Genomic DNA, 19,871 nt, shown 5'->3' with positions numbered 1-19,871 from the left:
CAAACATGACGCACATGTGGTGAAAAGCTACAAAGTTACAATCTCAATGATTTTCCAGAATTGAGGTTGCTCTAAGGTGCCAACCATGTTATGGTAACATCCCAGGTTTGAGTCTGGGTACCTTTGTTGCATGTCGTCGTCCCCTGTCTCTCCTCATTTTCTGTGAGCTCTTTCCTGTCACCTCTCCAATAAAGTAGTCTATTTACAAGAAAAGCTTGCATTCAGAAACACATATTAAGGCCATCATACAAAAATGCAACCTGGTGCAGGGCGTGTCTGAATGATGGGGGATTGAATCATTTTTCACCATTTTCCTGAGATGAAAATGATTTTACTAGAGATCAATCCAACAGAAAGTTAAACTAGCCTTTGTCACTTTTAACAAAGACATTTTACAGGAACAGAGACAAACTTTAACAGTGGGCCCACTAAATAAAGACTATGTTTATAAACACACAAACATCTCCAATCATCCCTCCAGCTCTCCAAAGACCACTCCTATGTTCCACTTTGCACGGTACAGGATTATATTGGTTTATTGTCTGACTATTACAGTTTGATAAATGATCCTATTGTTCTATTCATTGTCAGTTTCCAACAGAGTCATAGCCTACATTTGATCAGATGAAGCCCTAATGTGCAGCAGCAGTCATATGGTTTGAATCTCTGACACAGAGGGGACAGTGAACGCCTCTCTGAGCGGGACAGTGAGTGAGCCCGTGTCCGGGCAGAGGCAGGACGCTGGGAGCGGACACAGGAGGAGGAGGCTGTTAAACACTCAGACTGGACACTCAGCGGGTAAGTTTCAGCTCACACATCGATAGCTTAATTAACCATGTTACCTTAAACTAAGAAACAAGTTATCGCTTCTGTAGCGACGTGTATCGTAGTAGCGGGCAAATAGGGATGACTTCGTCTCGATTTTGAGAATGTAAATGTAGCCTATAACTTTTTTCTCGAACCTTCAGTGTATCTGTCATTATGTCCCTCCCTGCCTCCCATAATACTTCAATGGGTCTTTCACCTTTCTCTGATATATTCCCTTTGCTTAACGCACTTGTTTCGTTGATTCTAATGTGTTTAAAGTTAACAGTGTGAGCAAGATAAACCGGATGAACGCAGATCCGTTTACAATTCCATAGCCTTGGGATCAAACTTGAAGTTAAAAAGTGAGTTGTCAAAGAAAAGAAGAAAAAAAGGAAATCCCTTTATTATACTGGCTCAATGCATATGAACCTGATTTGGACAAAAAAAAATTCTGACATAGCACACTTTATTAAGTGGTTAAAAGCTGTAGTTATTATCGTTATTAATGTCAGAAAAAAATATTTTTACTCATGTAACATAGAAGCTACTAATAAGAAAATAATTTGGGCTGCCAGCTTGTATAACATCCTCCTACAGCACATGCTACTTGGTTTGTCCTTTAAAAACCTTAGGAAGATCGAAATTGATAAATAATTTGACTATCCAAACTAATTTTGGATCTGGCTAGGCTAAAGCAAGTATCATGCTGGAGGAGGATTTTCCACAACCTGGCAACCCAAAAGTTCTTGTTAAAGGCTTACAAGAGATCTATATGGCATTAGTAAAGTATTTATTTCCATGAACAATGCCCTTATAAGATATTTAATAAATGGAGCCTCATTAATAGAAAGTAGTAACCAATATTCAAAATTAGGCCTATTACAATCTGTTAGTGATTAAAGTGAGCAGCTCCTAAGAATAAACTATTTAGTCTGCTGCACAACACCTCTTGTGTTCGTGTGTTCTGACCTCACAGTAACTCATTTGTTGACAAACGTTTCCCTTGAGTGTCATACCATGAGGGGGGGTGACGACACCCCGGGAACCTCGGTCTGTCGTAGTCGTCATGCATTTGAGTCAGCTGCACAATAGTACGCTGTCATGAGCACACACAAGGAGCTGTTTTCATTGCACAGCAATATCAGGCTCTCGTCACCATTCAGTGTCCATTTGTCCTGTCTTCTTACGTTGGCTGAGTGCAGCTGTGTGCGGAGCTGCCTGCATGTCTGTCACCGTGTCCTGGTGTGGCTCAGACCTTCCTTCAATGTTGTGTAAACACCCTGGTTCAGCTCAACCAGCCTGACGCACCATTCCTTCCCAAAATGTTCCCACGCAGGCAGGGTAAGAAAACATTTTTTATCTGATTTTTTTTTAACATGCTGATTTGTTTGTCTTCCCCCCAGTTCATCTCATAATCCACCAGCCTCACGATGGAATCTCACAGGCTGAGTGGCTCTCCGGATGTCAGGATACACGGTCCCAGAGGCGGCCAGGAAAACCTGTTTGGAGTCAGGGTGCAGGTCCAAGGCATTAAAGGTCAACCCTTCATAGTTCTGAACAGTTCCGGCCAGGAGAGCCATCGGGACATCTCCGTCATCACTCACCAGGCGGGGTACGACCCGGGCATGGTGAGGAGGTCCATGGTGGATTCTCCGTCCTCCTCCTCCGGGCTTCATTATCGGCAACACCCGGAGCTGCTGAGACCTTATGACCCTGAAAGCAACAACCTGAACTTAGTTAGTATACCTTCGCGGGATTCAGTGGCCCGACATGGACAACGAAACAGCTGCCTTGTTCCCGAGATGACCCAGACCGCTAATGCCAACAACAAACCCAGGATACCTCTGCCTGCCCAGAGCCTAGAGCCAGACCAGGGTGAGCCGGACCAGAACAAGGCCCCTCCCTCGGGTCAACAGCTCCCTGCTGCGAAGTCCCCGGATTCAGTGGACACAACGGACTCCTTCGTGTCCGTAGGGAAGCTGATCAGCCAGTTCAACAGTAGCCCGCGCAGGGGGAGGGGAGGCCCCAGGAACCGGCTTGATCCGGAAAAGTGTCGAAGGTCACGCAGCGTGGACAGCGGGCGCACCTCGGACTCTTCCACCTGCTCCTCTTCCTCCAGCAGAGCTTCGTCCCTGAAAGGCAACAACAGGGGAGAGAGCCAGGCAGCGAGCCAGGCAGCGAGCCAGGCAGTGAGCCAGGCAGCGGTCTATCCTCCAGGGTCGGCCAGGGCCAGACTCCTGGGTGGAGAGGCCCCTGTGCCGAGCAAGAGGGAGGAGAACAAGACCGGCACGCTTCTCAAGAGACATACCGGGAAAGACACGTTACCTCCACAGGCAGCCAGAGCACTTCACGGAGCAGAGAAACGTAACTCCGTCACCTCCAGATCGTCCAGTGTCCAGAACGGGAACTCGGACGAAAGAGACGCACAGGTAAAGAGATATGCGCGCTAGGACTACAGGTTTTCATTTAAAAAAGGGTGTATTCATCCGCTGTATATTCCCTAACCAGGTCACTCCTGATCTTCTGAAAGGACAGCAAGAGCTCTCAGTAGACACAGCCAAACAAATACTGTTCACTTACCTGCAGGATGGGTAAGTGCCCCCCGCAACACGTATTACACCTTTTAAACATCTTACGAGGAACTTAACATTTTATTGAAACATTCAAATGTATCCTCTGATGATCATAGATGATCTGTAACAGCAAACCTGACCATCTGCAAAAACAGCTCTATCCCTAAATAGACATTATTACTGCCTTTACACAAATCTGAGCTTGTGGGAACGGTATTAAATCAAAGTTCAATTTGCTTCACCGTTGTCATATTATCATTAGTAGGCCTACGCGGTCGCATATAAATACATCACTCCCTTCCTAAACAAATTCATGCGCCCCCAACACACGCTTGGGCGCTGGTCATAAAAATCTAGAATCAACAAAAACTGAAAGTTCCTCATAGCTACTTTAACAACAGCTGGATAGCTCTTTAGGTTACACCACTGACTTTAGTACCTTGGTTGCTTTTAATAGCGGATAAATTAGTTTGCATTTTCTAACTAGTTTTCTACAATGACAAACGTCTGTTTCTTATCTCTTTTTCTTATTATTTTTGCACCCCACAGCCACCTTTTAGGCATTAGCTCGTAGGTGTGGTCATGTAGTGTAGTCAGATAAGGGGCTTCTGCTCCAGCTGTGTGTTCTCACGCAGCAGTTAGGAATGCAGGGCATGTACGTGTTTCCACTGATAAAATAACTTCTTCACATGGAAAGTTTTTAGGATCCATCGGTGCCTTTTTAAAAATATGTGCTGAAGCAGGCCTTTTTTTTCCAACAGTCCGCTGCGTACCTCAGGTCCAGTGAGAAAGACTTACATGTTTTTCCTTTTAGGCCACAGATTTCAAATTTCGATGTTTATTTGTTTATCAACAGACAACATTTCATTCAGTGCTTCTTACTGTATTTGTGAAACGTTTTTTTTTTTTTTTTCTCGTTTTTTAGGACGACTGATGATGAGTCCACCACACAGAGGAAAGTCGCCCTGCTGCTTGAAAGGGCCGACAAGGTCAAGTGGAAGACTGCTGATAATGTGGAAGAGCAGGATAAAGTGTGTGTTGGGATGAGATGTTTGCCAGTGTTGGCCACAATGCTCATCACGATGTAATGTCTTTGTCTAAAAACTAACAATGCTACCGTGTTGTTGTCTGTGTGTGTAGGGCGATATGGCAGAGGTGAAGCTCCTGTTGGAGAAACAGACAGCACTGGAAAAAGAAGTGTCCGAGTTAAAGCAAAAACTGGAAACCGAGATCAAGGTGAAGTGTACAGCCCATCCTTCCGATTCATCTGAAAAAAACCCTCTTCCTACTCCTTTGACTGATGAGGTATCTTTATGTTGCAGAATGAAAAGACTCTGGCCAAGGCCTGTGAAAAGGCCAGGACAGAGAAGAAGAAACTTCAGGAAGAGTTGGAGAAAAGTCTGGAAGAGCTCTGCCACCTCAGGGACAGGCTGGCTGAGGTCGAGGCACAACTTCAGTCCACCAAACAGGAGTAAGGAGCAGACCTTTAAGTCATTCAACAGAGAATAAAATGAAAGGATGTTAATGTGTAACACATTTGAAAGAAATCTTCATCAGCTTGAAGAGGGCTGTCATAGAGATAACGCACCCCACTTTCATCCAGAAAGAAGTTATCAAGTAGGCTACTCATTGCAATTCTCACAAAGTGTCAGGTTAAAACTCAAAAGCAAAAGGTAACTGTCTCTTAAGCAACATGATCTCTTAGACCCTGTTTCCACCTGGCATTAATATGTGGTTCTGAGGAATCCGATCGTTATATGTAAATGTAATATGCTTGTTCACACCTGGCCTTAACAATGCGTCTTCTATGCGCGTTTGCGATCCGGATTCGAATTCCCCGCGCTGTATGGAAATCAGCTCGTACATAATTTCCGCTTATACACTCCATCTTCAATGTTTTCTGTTTTCTGTTGTCTGTTTACCTGCAACGGTGCACTTTTATGACGTGAATTGTCGCGTGAATGAGTACGCGTTTCCGCCCAGTCACTCGCCGCAGTTGAGTGGGCGGGGCCTAATGTGTATGAGATGCGCATACGCGTTTCCACTGTTAATGGGTATGTGGATAAGTGGTCTCAAACCACCTCCGAATGTGGATAATTTCAATGCGCATTCAATGCGCATTGAGCGTGTTTCCACCTGTAGTTAGCGCGATCGGATCCTAAAAACCACATATTAATGCCAGGTGGAAACAGGGTCTTAATCTCTATGACTTACTTTGTTGTGTTAAATAAGAAAATGAATACCGCCACCTATGTCTGTAGAGTAAATATGAAGCTGGAACAAGCAGTTAATTAGCTTAGCATAAAGTCTGCATATTGGCTAACTATTTCTTGACTTCAGGAAGTCACTGGGAAGAAAAAAAGCTAAGCTTATACAATGGTATTTATCTACTCTGCTAACTCCTGAAATAATGAAATCCAATATGCTTACTCTAAAAAAATTCAAATTATCCCTTTAAATGATCCCTGTAGGTTTCCAGTCTGACACCTACAAGGATCCCAAAGTGTTGATTCGAATTCAGATAAATGTTCTCACTGGATGGTTAATGAAACAGTTAGATAGTATAGCCATGCACTTCAGCTCTGTGTTATGTTCCACTTTTCTTTAAATTAGGCTTCTGCTCCTACTCTCAGGTCATTCAAGTGAACTGTGACGTATGATCTGATGAAGCTCATTTGACCGAAAAGCAGAGTCAAAGTACCATCTGGATTAAGTGGTGTGCACACATTGTTCTGGTGTGATCTAGTTCTATCAGGCGTCTTTTAAAAAACTTTAAAGTAGGGTAAGCAGACGTATTTTGTTGATATCAAATATCAGTTTTTTTTATCCCTATATATTTGGGTGTGTTGTCAGGCTGACTCAGATGAAGGCAGAGAGAGGGAGATCTAAGACGGAGATGAAAGACCTTCAGCAGCAGCTTTCCGATATGCACGATGAGCTGGACCGAGCCAACCAGGCCGAGGTCATAAACACAGACAAAGAAATCCTTCTGAAGGTAAGCGAAACCACATGAGACAAGGTACACTTCACAAATCAAAGCCAGCTGTCATTTTCCTTGGCTATAGACTCCAGGTAGTGACGCTCGCATTTTGTCGGTTGTCGGTCACAGGATATGTCGCAGATGCGCATCGAATTTCAGGTGATGCTCCAGGTGAAGGAGGAGCAGGAGGAGGTGCTGCACCACAGGGAGAGGGAGCTCAGTGCCCTGAAGGGGGCGCTCAAAGAGGAGGTGGAGACTCACGACAGCTACATGGCCGCGCTGAAGGAAGAATATGAAAATGAGCTGGAAAAGCTGCTCAAAGATTTAGAGCTGGCTAAAGAGGTAAAAGTGGAGACATTTTTATTTTATTATTATTATTATTATTATTATTATTATTATTATTATTATTATTATTATTATTATTATTATTATTATTATTATTATTATTATTATTATTATTATATACATTTATTTTTATCAGGGAGGTCATACATAGTTCAGAATTCAAATGGCAGTTAAGTAGATACAATTCTTCACATGTAATGATTGCATTGATGATACAAACATCGCTTCTACAATTGCATCAAGTCATGACTCAGCTCTCTCGATTCCTTTATTATTTCCCCTATGGAGACTTTTCTATTTTTCTTTCCTTTTTTTTTCTAAAAGCTTAAACGTTGTTTGTTTTGACCTCTCATGTTCATCAACTATTTGCATTCCACCCTGTCTCCCCAGAGCAATGCTGTGCTGGGTCAAAAGAAGGTGGAAGCAGAGGGGGAGAGTGGTGCGGCTAAGGTGCAGCTAAAGGAGTTGAGCCAGGAGAGAGATCAGCTGAGAGGAAAGGTGCAGGACCTGGACACCAAGGTGGATCAGCTGAGTCAGGCCATCCAGGACAATCAGACCACAGAGATGCTTCTGGAACAGAGAGCCAAGCAGCTGGAGGTGGGAAACATGGAGGCCATCTTATTAGCATTTTCTTTTCTTTTTTACAATATATTTCCTACTTATGTGATCTCTTCTGCTTTGTTCTTTGTATGTGTATCCATGTGTTTTTCCTGGTGTCCCCAGAGGGAAAAGCAGCAGACTGAGGAAGCACTGAAAGATGTGAGGAGGAATGAGGAGGAGATGTGTCAGTCCAACCAGCTGCTTCTCACTCGCCTGGAGGACGTGCAGGTGAAGTGAGGTCACTGCTATCTTTAGAGAGGACGGTTGTGGCGGCCTATTGTCCTAAGATGATACCAAGTGACTACTGTAACCTTTGATGCATGCCACCCCCCGTCCCTCGTCCCATGTCTCTTCACTCTCTACACCGTCGTGAACTCTCAAATAAAAAATTTAAAAATATCCTGAAAAATATTTGAATCACAACTGATATCATGAAATTAGACATTTATTTTGAGCCGTGCTTGTGTGAGCTCACAGTCTTTCCTTCTCCTTCCCCCTTCCCTCCCCCCAGAGTAAGTTGACCAAGCTAAATCATGAGCACAGGGACCTGAAGGAGAAGCTCAAGGAGGAGAGGAAACAAAAAGAGGAGCTGTGGAGAGCTAAGACTGAACTGGAGGATGAGAGGAGGCTGCATGACAGAGCGGTGGAGCAACTACAGAGGAAGGTGAGAGAGGTGGACCTGGGCCTTTTACTGTGGGGGGGGGGGGGGGGGGGAGGGAGGGGGCTTTTATTTATTTATTTAGGAGCCAAATGAGACCAGAATTGTTTTATTAAATCAGCAGATACAGCAGAAACAGAGGATATTCCTCTCGCTCCGACGGTCTTTTTCAAAACAGATCATTACGCCACATTGCCTCATGACCCAAAGTGGCACCTACCTCACTGCACAATGTCTTTGTTTATGGCGGTGTGCAGATGAACAGCATCATGGAGGAGTGTGAGACTTCTACAGATGTGCTTCAGAACCAGGTGGACGAGGCCAGGGAGAGGAGTCAGAGGGAGTTGGACGAGCTGCGCAGACAGCTGCAGGAAAAGGGAGCAGAGTTGGAGAAGTCCCGACAGGCAGCCAAAAAACTGCAGGAAGAGGTGTGGCCCTCATTGTTCCTATGATTCATTGGGTGGACGTGGGTTCAAATAACTTGGTCACCAATAAAAATATAAGTCTGCAATGGGTTGGAAAAGCAGGTTTATACCCTTAGTTTCACTGTTTTTCTTCTAAAAGGGTGTTAATCTGAAAGGTGGGAATAAATGATTCTGGAATGCTTGTTTTCAAATAACTTTTTTTTTTGTCAAAGTTAGTGAATTTCTCCTCACGATCCGCTACGTGTACTGCAATGTGTGTGCACTGAAAATCCTCAGCCTAGGCTTTGTAAACTGGTATGTTTCTAGCTTAGGTGGGCCCCCTTTGTTTACTATATCCTTTGTTTACATAGCCGTTTACAGAGCCTATGTAGGGGATCATGAGGAGATATTCAGTTAATAAAACGATTTTGACAACAAGTGGCCCCCAGAATCTCTGACTGTACCTTTAAAAGTAATATTTTCTTTTTCTGCGATGAAAGATGAACGAATCACTCAGACATGTTGCCTGACTATTTGAAGATTCTGTTTTCGCTTAATAATGTCTGAATGATTGACCATTGAGTAGCAGGCTTTGTACGTTACCTTATCGATGTGCCCGTGTGTGGTTGTGTGTGTGCAGCTGCTTCCTCTGGAGGAGGATGTGCGGAGGTGTCACAGGGAGCAGCAGGAGGCCCAGCTGAGGGGCCGGCAGCTGGAGCAGAAGGTGGAGGAGCTGGAGGAGAGGAGCGCGGCCACAGTGGGAGAAAGAGAGCGACAGGTCAAACTCATGGAGGTAAAGGTTTTTTGGGCCTAGTAAGCGTAGCAAAATTTGAGGTTGTAATATAGTGTTTCACTTTTGTAATATCATGGTACTCGCAAGGGCCAGACTTAAAAGAAACGTTGAAAATCGGTGCGGCAGAGATACAAATTCCCACTTTTTAGGTTCACATTAAAGCTGTAGGGCGTTACTTTTTTTTCATATATATGAATGTCGGTTACATTCAAGCCATCGCCAAACGAGTTGACACAAAGTTGATCGAGCCGATCGGCTCCACAAAACTCTCTGTATTTCTCAGTATGGCAGTGTTTACAAACTGGTGTTGCTCCCTGACACTGTCCCAGTAGTTTAGAGAAATGTTTTAGTTGTTGATTCTGCTGCTGAGAAAAAACCTGGACAAACAGCAGAAGGTATAAAATCCATGCCCGATCACCGGAAGCTTACCTCATGTAAGACAGAAGTCACAAAATATAGCTTTAACTCCAAAAACAGTGGCTCTTCAATTTCCCCTAAAACAACTCAGGCCATCACCAGCTCTCGAAACTTCAGTAAATGACTCACCAGAGCCATAGAAGACATTACACAACTGTTTTCACAGGCTGAATTGTATAACCCTGACTACTAAACTGTTGATGTGTAAAATTGGCGACATGCCCGATGAAGATTGTGTCAGAAGATAAACACGCATGCATTTTCACAGTGCAGAATGTACTAGAAACTGATTTGGATTTGCATCAACACGGCTGTTAATAAATCATTTGCTGATGGGTGAAAAGAGAAACAAAAAGAAAACAAATCTAATTTTTTATTTTATTCTACAAGGACATGACAGTATTTTGACCACAACTTCTCTTACTCGGGTAAAACCGAGTAAGGGTTGGATACAATGTACGCTGAAGGATACAAAGTAGTTTGGAGCTCAGACCTGATCTCCTCCTTAGTCGCAGCTTAAAATTAAACAAATCTTCCCAAAGTGGAGTTATAATGGTGTTTATATGACAACAACACTTGTACCTTTCATAATAACTTACTGTATTTATGTTTATTAAAAAGCTGTTGCTGACATTCATCTGGAGCTTTGGATTAGTAACTGTCCTCACGGTCATTAAGGCATACAGTTTATAGCATTCTTTGAGTTGTTTATCTGTGCAGGTGCCAGTATTTGCACTCACTTGTTCTTGTGAACTATAAGGGTGCTGAAAGAGCCATGGCAACAACATCCCACAGATCAGCACTGTTTGTCTTGCTGATGACAAAACACTACACAGTGAGAGCAGTGTGCTCACTGTGTTGACACTGCGTATCAGCTGAGGAAGCTTATGTTTACTGTACAAAGTTATCAGACCTGTCTGGGTGTTCTGGGTAATCTTCACTTGACACGTCTTCATTTAGCAGAAAACAATTACACAAAATCTAAGAGCATCACAGGCTTTCTCAATTGTTTTTATCTTTGTCTTAGTGCATTATTTCACACAGTTTTTCTTCATGTTATTACACAATACCCTATTTAAAATAAGAGTCGGTTTTCTAACCACAGCCTCAATGTGATACACTCATGATGTCCTCTGTACTTGTTTACACCACAGAGTAATGCAATGTACTGTGTTAAGCTGAATATGTTTTGACACACATGTTCCTCTACTCTTAGGGGCGTATCGGTCAACTAGAAGAAGATCTTAATGATGAGCGCTGCAGCGGTGACCGCCTGATGGAACGATTGGACAAAACCAAAGAGCAGGCAGGTTTACCCCCTCACCTCTCAATTCTTTTTTTTCTACACAAACCTCTCACTTTGTATTTTGCTCATAGAATTCATACATTTTCCCAGCTGTAGAGATACAACCTTGTAATGAGAGATTTACAGCCTGTCCCCAGTTTCAACAGTTCAACACTCTGCCCTACAACAGTGTTGATCAGAAACAGATTTAGGGTTGAGTGCAAAGATTTCCACTCATAGACCGACAAACTGATTGGTCTTAACAGCCCCGACTGCGAAAACAACTTTTGTTTTTCTTTCTTAACATTCACTTCGTAACAGCCCTGAAATATGTCTGAGCCCGGCTGACTTCATATATGTTTCTGCATATCTGATGTTATCATAAGAGCCTCACTTCCTCAGTGCGCCTGGAAAAGTAGGCCACCATTCATGGGAGCAAAGTGGTGCAGACTAATTGACACCAAAACCCTGTTGTGGGTGCTGTGTAAAGACAAAAAAACTGCTAACTATTGTGAGCAGCCGCTCACACGCCCTCCAATGGGCCTCTGGGTGTTATTAGAAAGGAGGAAGCCTTTAGATCTGATGGGTCTGCTCAGACCAGACAGCATTTCCTCTCATTTTAACAAATTAAGCTGAGAATTTTCATCTAACCTGAAAGGGATTGTCAACTGGTACTGCCCTTTAAAAAAAGAAAAAAATAGTAAAAGGAACAGCCATGTTTATTGTCAAGAGGGAAGGCAGTGTACATACGTTCAGTGCAAGCCTTTATTTAGCCACACTTGTCTTACCTCTGTTAACTAACTACACTTAACTACTTTCAGTCCTAAATTGACTGGAAGTAAAAGTCCATTATTAATAAACTACTAGTAGCAACATGTACTTTAAGAATCAACTTTGTACCTACTTTTTGTAAATACATATACTGTATACGTATGTACGTACTCGTTGACATTTTGAAACAAGATAAGAGGCTCCAAGTAAACTAATCTTTGTAAGAGGTCACAAGACAACACCGGTTCATCTTAACTTTCTAATAATGTATTGAATTAAATTTTCTTTATGTTAAAAAATAAAATCTAAATCTGTGTAGAAGCAAGGACAACTAGCAAGGACAGCAACTTTCTGATAAATACATTATAGCGGAGAAAGAAGATCATTATAATCCCTTGGAAATGTAGTAGGATAGGTAGCATAAAATGGAAATAGCCCAGTAATTTGCAACTATCTTGCAATTGTTCTTAAGTGCAGTACTTGAGCAGAACAACAGCAGAATGCTAAAAACAGTGTTTCCCTTTCGATCGGGTGTGTTTGACAGATGGATCAAATGAGGAACGAGCTGAATCAGGAGAGAGCGGTCAGGCAGGACCTGGAGTGTGACAAGACAAGCTTGGAGAGACAGGTACTGGCCCCTGAGACTGCTATTGACACATACACTGCCCCAACGCATTTCCTGCTTAACAAAACAGAGTTAAATATTTTTTTCTGGCACAAAAATATTCGCACATATCCCACTTACTGACACTTACCTCGATCAGAGAGGCGCATTATAATCTCCAAGTCATATCCGGCCATCTGTTTTCATCTGACTGAAATTCCACACTCAAGTCATATGATTTATAAAAAGATTATATATATATATTAGTCTGTCTTCTTTTTACCTTAACCGTTTTTTTGTTAGCATAATGCTTTGCTTTAGCTGCGGTATGAAAACATTCCTCCTAAAACAAGTAGTCAAAAACTCCTCCAGGGTCCATTTTTAATCGCGCCTAATTTACTGCATTCATCTGTTTCATTTCCTGTGCCAGAACAAAGACCTGAAGAGCAGGGTGACTCATCTGGAGGGATCCCAGAGAACCAACCAGGATTCACTCCTCTCCAAACTGAACAGCCGCATCCAGGAACTCGAGGAAAGGCTGCAAGGGGAAGAGAGGTGAGCTCTTGAAATTATTATTATTTTTAAAAACGACAGTCATAACTGTTCACAGACTTTATATTTAAGTGTAGGGAAAAAACGCTCAAAAGACACTTTGGATAATGGCTCCCATCAGATACTTGACAGTGGTAGTGTTTCGAGCAAGCGAACCCCACACTCATATCACTTTCCAATGCGGCCGTAAGAGTGAGAGTATCTCTGGTACCCAAACACACTAGGTGAGGTGTTGAGTTACAGGAAGCCGCAGCAGGGATGTGTGAGTGATCTCTTGGTGCCTTTCTCGACCCTCAGAGACAACAACAGCCTGCAACAAGCCAACCGCAAGCTGGAGCGCAGGGTGAAGGAGATGAAGATGCAGACGGACGAGGAGACCGCCAACCTGCATAGCCAGAGAGACCAGGTATATAGACAATGTCCTGTAAATGTGCACTATGTAACTCTGTGTGTGTCAGAGAAGTGAACATTTTCGAAGGTACAGTATATTCTTATAACTGAATAAACAAGCTTTCCTCACAGGTAAAATGTGATCCCTGGAACACTGTTTGAAGTTAGAAAAAGCTTCCTGGAAAGTTACTGTTTCACTATTGTTGTTTACAGATCAGCAGGGCCCACAGTTTGGTTTACAAACACGTTCTAGTCTTACGTTTGGTTCCAGGTTCCTCACAATAATTAAAGTTTTGATTTTATGATGATCGAGTTATTCAATACAAGGAATTACATGTAGAGTAAATATGTTTTGTAAACTAACTGCAGGCTGATGTGGAAGTAAACAAATCCCCCTGCCCTCTGAAACTGTAGTGCACCTTTAACACATGCAGCAAAGTTAAATGGAGTAATAGTTCCGGGCAGCATTTTGGACATTGTCTCGTGTGTGTGTGATTCAACGGGGCACTTCTTTGTTGAACTCCTGAACAGCTGACTCAGAGAGTGAAGACGACCAAGAGGCAGATGGACGAGGCGGAGGAGGAGATCGAGCGTCTGGAAAACGCCAAGAAGAAGCTGCAGAGGGAACTGGACGAGCAGATGGAGGCCAACGAGCAGCTACACGGCCAGCTCAGCACACTGCGCAACGAGATGAGGTGACTGCATATTGCACATATCATTGTAAATCTTTTTTTTATCACATTGCACATTGGACATTTCAATTTAACTTATCTACTTTTTACTTTCTATTCTATTTTATACATACTGCTTTATATTGTACAAAAAAATAATCCTTTGCACTGCTTAGTATTTAGAATGTATCGAATGTAAATATTGTTTAGGTTATGGTTATTTCATTCTACTCTAGATATTTTTTTATTTTTTTCTATCGTTGCTATTGCACAGTGGGCTAGTGATAAACGCCATTTTGATTCTGATGTATGTCTTGCATATATCAGAACTGACAATAAAAAACTTTGACTTTGACTTGACTTTGAGCCACTCTCTACTCCTGTGTTCTGAGTTTTCTGTGATTGGTTTACAGTGTCACTATGTTATCAGGTTGTCTAGTAACTGTTTATTTTTTGGTATTCACAGGCGTAGGAAGAAATCCCCTCCTCTCATTAGGGTTTTGGAGGACGATGCGAACGAGGCGGACGACTTTGGATCTGATTGACTGACTGATATCTGACGTGTGATGAAAAACAAACAAAACAAAATGCAGTCCATTGTCAGCTCCTTGTGGACAGTACTAAGGATTCACTGTGAAGAATATGCTCTATATCATAATTCAACATTATCCCATTAACGGCTCTCAGGTGTGATTTTTCTAATGTTTTCTAGTTGTGAATAGCAGGGCACCTCGCTGCTGCCAAGGCTGACCTCTTGTGGTGACATTTATTACTACACTATCTGACAAACTGATGTTTTTTTTGTTTTGTTTTTTACTGTGCAATAGACAAACTGGCTTATTTACCTGTACTCAAATAGTTTTTTCTGTCCCTTAAATTATTCCTTTTTGCTGTGTGAGTTAATGTGGTGCAAACGGCACATGTTAAACTAATGAATAAATGTTATAAAAATGCATTCCCTAAAAATGTATTCAGATTTTAATTTGCGTTTTAATGGAGAAACATTACAAATGTGTCCCTGTCAATCATTTTGCCTGCCCTGAGTCCCCTCAGCTGTGAAACGTTGTGTGTTGTCGAGGTTGCAGAGGCGTGTGATGGTTTGTGCGAATGGATCAATGGTGTGTAGTGAATGGCTGTGGATGATAAGAGGTGGAGATATGACACCAGGGCTCTGATCAACTCCAGAGGTTTTACACTGCTGGAAGTCTAGTCGTTCAGGCAGCACAGTTGGCACAGTGACACATGGAAATACAACAGAAGAGAAGCATGAGGCAACGCTGTGCTATAAAACATGGAATATTCAAGGAATTCCTGGCAGAATTCCTGGGGACGTTTGTCTTGGTTGTAAGTAGCAATTTGATGTAGGCCTATAGAATGTGTTTTTTTCTTCCACTTTACATAATATATATTGCTCTAGTATAGTATAAGTAGTTTAAAGTCGGAGAACTTGCTTAAATAAGTCGGTTAAGTTTTGAGCTCCAGACTTGTCAATCTTATGTTCATTAATGTTTTAGTTCCATATCAGGCCTTTTTCTGATGTGATATTTGAAAGGAGATTGAACAGATGTACAGTATGTAAAAAAAAAAATCGAATTTTCTCCCTCTCTGTTTGTCAGCTGTTTGGCTGCGGCTCAGTGGCTCAGACCACCCTCAGTCGAAACACCCTGGGTGAACCTCTCACTATCCACATTGGCTTCTCCGTAGGACTGATGATGGCTGTGTACGTGGCCGGAGGAGTGTCAGGTAAACAAGGTTTTTCTAGGAACTTTTGCACCCAATCGTGTATTTCCACTCAAGCAGAACTAATTTCACACGAGCCCACCAGTGGCGTTTGATGTGTTGCTTTGAATTTAACTCATTTCCATAGAATTCAATGTATTTTTTTTAAATGGATATTGTTGAGATCAATTCCTGATCAACTGGGTGTTGTCACCTTGGCAAATCAACTGAAAAATATCTGTTTCCATAATGTTGTTTAAGCAGTTTGTTGTTTGCATATTCAGCCCTTTTTGCTGGGTTTATCTACGGTTTCCCACTGCAGGCTCTATGATGCATTAAAATAATAAACAGCCTGACGTAGCCTGCTTTGTAATGACAACATTGTTACTCACGAGGCTTGCAGCTTGTGATAATATAACTTTGCGGCCTCTGGTTGGGGCCGCGTGCCACCTTCTCTGCGTCAGTGTCAGCAAGAACGTGCCAGCTCTCTGTCCAGATTCGATGAATGTGTACCGAGCATTGATTTGTTAGCACCAGTGCACAGCCTCTCTGCGGTCATACATAACCCTGGGCACTAAATGTCCTGCAAAGTCCATTGATCATAGGCTCTGTCCATGACATAGACCAGACCCCAGTCCAAACGAGAATGCTTGCCTCATCCGAGCAGTAGCTTCTTCCAATTATACATCAAAAGGAGACAAAATTAAATAAAAGATTTAATGGAGACAGACCACTGACAGATTTTTTACATGGTTTTCAAAAGAATTAAATCTGTCAGGTTGCGAGCACAGCTGGATTCAAAGGGGAACAGAATAATGCTCCCTTTGGTTTTTAGACTTTTTGGTTGAATTTCTAAGATGGGACCATTATTATTGCCTCTTTGCTCGTGAACGTGCATAACAAAACCCTGCACCGCCCCGGGGGCCCCTCTCCTTCTGCTGCCCCTCGTAAATGTGACAGCCAGCCTCACCCTAATGATGGAGAGGATGACGTGCCAGCCACCCCCACCCACACACCCTTCTCTCTCACTCCCTCTCTCCGCTTTGTCCCCTCCGTCTCCAGGGGGCCACGTGAACCCTGCTGTGTCCCTGGCCATGGTGATTCTGGGCAAACTGAAGATCTGGAAGTTTCCCATCTACGTCCTCGCTCAGTTCCTTGGTGCCTTTGCTGGAGCCGCTGCTGTGTTTGGATTGTACTACGGTGAGTACACCTGACTTTTTAGTCCCCTGACAAATGCATATCTAACCGGAAACATTAAACATTAATACGCTTTCTATTTGTCTTATTCCTCGCAGATGCTATCATGGACTTCACCAGCGGGATTCTGTCAGTGACGGGAATCAATGCAACAGGTCACATTTTTGCATCCTACCCTGGGAGACACCTGTCAGTCCTCGGCGGCTTCATCGATCAGGTGGGCTCTGGTTTGCTCCTGACCCAATGACCTCCCCTCCTTCCATCGTGCATGGCCGCTCCCATTCAGGCTCTAAACACTGCAAAGTCAGGCAAATGTAGCTAATGCAGAATTGATTGGCCCCATTTAGTCTCAGAACACCCCCTCTTTTGCTTGGTTTTGGGGGTCTAATGACCCATTTCCTGGCATTCAGTGGAAAGGCCAAATCTATAGCTGAAGCCATTTTCCGTCTTTTTAAGTCGGTGGAGCGATTCAAAAATCACACGTCTAACAGCTTAAAACTGTTGAACACCAGAGAGATAAGTCTAATCAGTTTGATCCTATTATGAAGATGTTTTTCTTTTGATTATCTGTGTAATACTTGGGCTGTACAAGCTGCAGCAGCTTAAAACCTTTTGTTTGAATAATACATTGTAGCAGTGAAACAGAGAATTTGACTAATTTGTTTCAGTGATACGAATCAAGATCGCACAGTTAGAAGAAGTCATATGATAAAACGATTACAGTAAAAATTTTAAACATTTTTATTGCAATGTGTCCAATACATTACTATACAGGTCATATTTTATATTTACTTTAAAATAGGCTGTAAACAAACACATTCACATTTACAATAGTAAGGCAAGTGAAACAAAAGGAAAAACAGATAAAGGTAATGAGGAAAAAGAAAATATATATATTTTTTAAAAGTCACCAAGGTTTGTTATGATGTTTTTTTTAAAGTCACCTGTGTTGGTAGTTTATCGTCAAACTCTGCAGTTCACTAAAACAAGGACCTTCTACTCCTGCAGGTCATAGGGACAGGCATGCTGGTCTTGTGTATCCTGGCGATCATCGATGGTGGAAACATCGGAGCCCCCAAAGGCGTGGAGCCGCTGGCTATTGGTCTGATCATCATGGCCATTGGCGTGTCCATGGGACTGAACTGCGGCTACCCCCTGAACCCCGCCAGAGACCTGGGGCCCAGACTCTTTACATTTGTAGCAGGATACGGGACAGAGGTCTTCAGGTACCTGTACAGCAGGAAAACCTTACATTAAGTTTATGTATGGGTCTTGTGCCAAAGCCTTGTGTCTAATTGTACAAAGTCAGATAAGAGGTTGTTGTTAAAAAGCTATTAACCAAGAAATATGTATACTATGAGAACTACTGAGAACTACAGAACAAATATATTTCACATGTGAAGAGAACACATCATATTTTTTTTAAAACAACCTACAGTTTATTGCTTACCCAGTTATTTATGTGAGTCTATGGATAGTTTGCACACAATGTTAGGTGTGAAGTCATAAATTGCAATCCATCTAACACGGACCACAGTGTTATATAATGTCACATGCAATTGGCAGATGCCGTCGATACTTGTGAATGATCCAGTGATGGCACCGGTGGCCCACAGTGGCCTTTGCGTCAGCTTGCTTGTGTGACTGCCAGAGATACCATTAACAATAGCTCTTTCCTCTCGTTTACTTTTTTTTCTATACTTCCAGCACTGCGGATTACTGGTGGTGGAGACCTGTAGCAGGGCCCATGGTGGGGGGAGTGGTTGCGGCAGTCATCTACTACCTGTTCATTCAGCTGCATCACCACCATGACGAGCCAGAGAAACCCCATGAGGTGGAGGAGGAAGAGGAGGAGGAGGACGAAGATGACGAAGACCTCAGTCTGAAGGACAAATACGAGATGATCAACATGAGCTAAAAAAAAAAAAAGAGAGACATTAACCTCCAGGGCTAAACTGGTCACATTCAGCTGCTCTGCTGTCAGTCAGGTGACCAACACCCAGCAAACAGCTTCCATCTGTACGATAGATTTTGATAGAAAAGCTGCAGCTAATTAAGCACTCGGGATACTGTTTTTGGTCTGTGCACTGTGCAGTGAGTAGAAATATAGAAAGTAAGCAAATACTGAAACAGTCGTCCAAACCAAACACTGGAGGTTCTCGTTTGCAAATTAACTTTTTTTAGGTTTTATGTTTCCTAAACACATGGGAATCTCAGTCAGCCTGTGTGCTTCAAGTGGTTTTTCATATATACAGGACATTGTAAATACTGTATTATAGATATTACCCCTCACTTGGCTTAAACTAATTGTACTGGATTTCAACATGCCTGCAGGTCTCCTTTTACGTTCTCTCCCATTTCCTTCATTGGTTGTGGTGATATTATCTGTATATTCACTTAAAATGTATGTTTTGTTACCTATATTGTAACTTATATTTAATTTATTATTTTGCAAAACCCCTTTTCATTATTCATATTTGTATTTTACTCACTGTTGTTTTGTCTACAATAAAGTTTCTACGAATATCGATTTCATAATAGACTCTATTATCATGAAAACTGCAGTTAAGCTGTGTTTGTTAATGCAGTTTTCCTCTCGGCATTTACACCATCACTCCATATTTACTCACACATCCCTTAAAATGCCGAATAGGCTTTAATACTCTGATGAAATGAAAGAGGACAGTTATAGCACATGTGAATCTTTTAGTTATAGTTTGAGATTTACAGCATTACCGACACAAGATGGATCATTTAATTGAATTGTTAGGGTGGGATGTAGCCTACAGTAATAACATCTCTGTAGCATTTTACTGTTGCGATTGCAATTTAGTCCATCACAAATCTTTTTCATTTAGAGGCTAATTATGTGTTTAACGTCTAAAATCCTAATTTGCAAAAAAAAATAAAAATCTTCAGGGGAGTAGACGTATAAAGTGTAAAGCTTAAAATGGAAATATTCATGTAGAGTTACCTCAAAATTGTACTTGAGTAAATATACTTAATTACTTTCCACCACTTGTTTTCGGGCATCATTTGTGGCTGCAGGCCAAATAATGCAACAAATCGCCACCTCAATAATAATACTAAGCAAGCTTCAGAGAC

At 42.3% G+C, this 19,871-nt stretch overlaps 2 protein-coding genes across 4 annotated transcripts; both read left to right on the top strand.

Annotated features, from left to right (window-relative positions):
- The first annotated feature begins 664 nt into the window (after positions 1 to 664).
- On the top strand, positions 665 to 14,934 carry LOC307250876 (cingulin-like protein 1). Of its 3 annotated transcripts, none has more exons than XM_080028141.1 (19): positions 665 to 798; positions 2,211 to 3,236; positions 3,343 to 3,398; positions 4,306 to 4,411; positions 4,521 to 4,616; positions 4,703 to 4,851; positions 6,234 to 6,375; positions 6,490 to 6,702; positions 7,096 to 7,302; positions 7,429 to 7,533; positions 7,817 to 7,969; positions 8,221 to 8,391; positions 9,008 to 9,160; positions 10,794 to 10,883; positions 12,178 to 12,261; positions 12,668 to 12,792; positions 13,087 to 13,195; positions 13,711 to 13,874; positions 14,317 to 14,934. In XM_080028141.1, the coding sequence occupies exons 2-19, from the start codon at positions 2,238 to 2,240 to the stop codon at positions 14,393 to 14,395; spliced, it is 3,201 nt and encodes a 1,066-aa protein (XP_079884267.1). In that variant the 5' UTR covers positions 665 to 798; positions 2,211 to 2,237; the 3' UTR covers positions 14,396 to 14,934. The 3 variants fall into 3 exon arrangements, with proteins under 3 accessions (XP_079884267.1, XP_079884268.1, XP_079884266.1); XM_080028142.1 differs by having other exon boundaries at positions 3,316 to 3,398; positions 4,306 to 4,369; XM_080028140.1 differs by having other exon boundaries at positions 3,316 to 3,398.
- Positions 14,935 to 15,004: 70 nt separating this feature from the next.
- On the top strand, positions 15,005 to 19,077 carry aqp9a (aquaporin 9a). Its single transcript, XM_080027605.1, has 6 exons — positions 15,005 to 15,194; positions 15,467 to 15,593; positions 16,632 to 16,769; positions 16,865 to 16,983; positions 17,775 to 17,992; positions 18,474 to 19,077. The coding sequence occupies exons 1-6, from the start codon at positions 15,093 to 15,095 to the stop codon at positions 18,682 to 18,684; spliced, it is 915 nt and encodes a 304-aa protein (XP_079883731.1). The 5' UTR covers positions 15,005 to 15,092; the 3' UTR covers positions 18,685 to 19,077.
- The last annotated feature ends 794 nt before the right edge of the window (positions 19,078 to 19,871 follow it).

Source organism: Ammodytes marinus (genome assembly GCF_949987685.1).
Source record: "Ammodytes marinus genome assembly, chromosome: 5".
NCBI lineage: Eukaryota > Metazoa > Chordata > Actinopteri > Uranoscopiformes > Ammodytidae > Ammodytes > Ammodytes marinus.
This window is presented reverse-complemented; position numbering and strand designations above follow the sequence as displayed.